General features: G+C 52.7%; 1 protein-coding gene across 1 annotated transcript in view; it reads left to right on the forward strand.

Moving 5' to 3' along the window:
- LOC103398071 (lysine-specific demethylase 2B) overlaps nt 1–1,962 on the forward strand; it is an 11,453-nt gene that overhangs the window by 6,749 nt on the left and 2,742 nt on the right. Inside the window, 5 exon segments of the mRNA XM_025053433.1 lie at nt 4–217; nt 501–655; nt 886–1,047; nt 1,152–1,311; nt 1,413–1,640. Coding sequence (XP_024909201.1) covers nt 4–217; nt 501–655; nt 886–1,047; nt 1,152–1,311; nt 1,413–1,640 — 919 coding nt within the window.

Genomic DNA, 1,962 nt, shown 5'->3' on the forward strand with positions numbered 1-1,962 from the left:
CCAATCGGCCCGTGCCGCCGCGCTCGCCGCCCAAGTGCGTCCAAATGGAGCGCCACGTCATTCGCCCTCCCCCGATCAGCCCGCCCCCGGACAGGTTGCCGCTCAAGGACGGGAAAACTCACGTCATACAGCGAGAAGTTTGGATGAAGATCTTCAACTACCTGTCGCACCAGGAGCTGTGTGTGTGTATGAGAGTCTGCAAGACATGGAACAGATGGTACGCACACACACACTCTAGCGCCGCATAGGTAGTAGGACTACTGCCCCCCGATTCTATATAAACACAATGATCTCCTTTGAATTTCTTGTAATTTCTATTTAAGAAAAAAAGGATAAAAATTTAGAACTCAGCGACTTCTTCACTGTAGTTAAAGATGATATCAATACTGCCCCCTGGTGGGGATAGTCGCAGATGCTGGAAACCATTGCTTCCAGTTTTACTTCTGATTTGTCAGCGCTGTCAACGTTTGATTGATTTGATTTTTGATTGTGACCCCCAGGTGTTGCGATAAGAGGCTCTGGACGAAGATAGACCTGAACTCCACCACGCCGCTGATGCTCAGCGGCATCATCCGCCGTCAGCCGGTCTTCTTGGACCTCAGCTGGACCAACATTTCCAAGAAGCAGCTGAGTTGGCTCATCAACCGACTGCCAGGTTGGACACTTTATAGCGCCCCCTACAGGTGGTCTCACGGTTGACCTGAGGATTTTGGGTTTTAATGAAAATCCATAACCGACATTAGGAGCTAATTACGAAAACTGTTTTCACCACTGCGGTGTAACGATAGCTTCTGCAAGCTAACGCTAATGATAGCTAATGCTAGTGTAATTAACACAAACTCTTTGTCGTTAATACGTCGTGTCCACCGCCACCGTGTCCTCCAGGTCTGAGGGTGTTGAAGTTGTCGGGCTGTTCCTGGGCGGCGGTCTCCGCCCTCTGCACCTCCAGCTGCCCCCTGCTCCGCACCCTGGACGTCCAGTGGGTGGAGGGACTGAAGGACGCCCAGATGAGGGACCTGCTGTCGCCTCCGACCGACAACAGACCAGGTCAGTCGCTCGGTCCGCAGAGTTCAGCGTACGAAACCGCCTGACCTTTCACCACGTATTTTTCTAAATATACCCCCCCATGTCCCGCCCTCCTCGTCCGACAGGACAGCTGGATAACCGCTCTAAGCTGCGGAACGTGGAGGACCTGCGACTGGCCGGGTTGGACATCACAGACACGTCTCTGCGTCTCATCTGTCAGCAGATGCCCAACCCGAGTCGGAGAACGAGGAACCCAGGAGGTTGTTCCGCAACGGCAACGACCTGGTGGACCAGAGGTCGCACCTGAAGGCGAAGGAGTTGAACGGCACACCGTGGGAGTTGCGACACTTCTACCCCAGCCCGATCACTCCGCTGGGCTTCAACAGGAGTGCGCCGACCAATCGGCCCGTGCCGCCGCGCTCGCCGCCCAAGTGCGTCCAAATGGAGCGCCACGTCATTCGCCCTCCCCCGATCAGCCCGCCCCCGGACAGGTTGCCGCTCAAGGACGGGAAAACTCACGTCATACAGCGAGAAGTTTGGATGAAGATCTTCAACTACCTGTCGCACCAGGAGCTGTGTGTGTGTATGAGAGTCTGCAAGACATGGAACAGATGGTACGCACACACACACTCTAGCGCCGCATAGGTAGTAGGACTACTGCCCCCCGATTCTATATAAACACAATGATCTCCTTTGAATTTCTTGTAATTTCTATTTAAGAAAAAAAGGATAAAAATTTAGAACTCAGCGACTTCTTCACTGTAGTTAAAGATGATATCAATACTGCCCCCTGGTGGGGATAGTCGCAGATGCTGGAAACCATTGCTTCCAGTTTTACTTCTGATTTGTCAGCGCTGTCAACGTTTGATTGATTTGATTTTTGATTGTGACCCCCAGGTGTTGCGATAAGAGGCTCTGGACGAAGATAGACCTGAA

This window comes from Cynoglossus semilaevis, chromosome Z (genome assembly GCF_000523025.1).
Source record: "Cynoglossus semilaevis isolate Cse_v1.0 chromosome Z, Cse_v1.0, whole genome shotgun sequence".
Classification (NCBI taxonomy): Eukaryota; Metazoa; Chordata; class Actinopteri; order Pleuronectiformes; family Cynoglossidae; genus Cynoglossus; species Cynoglossus semilaevis.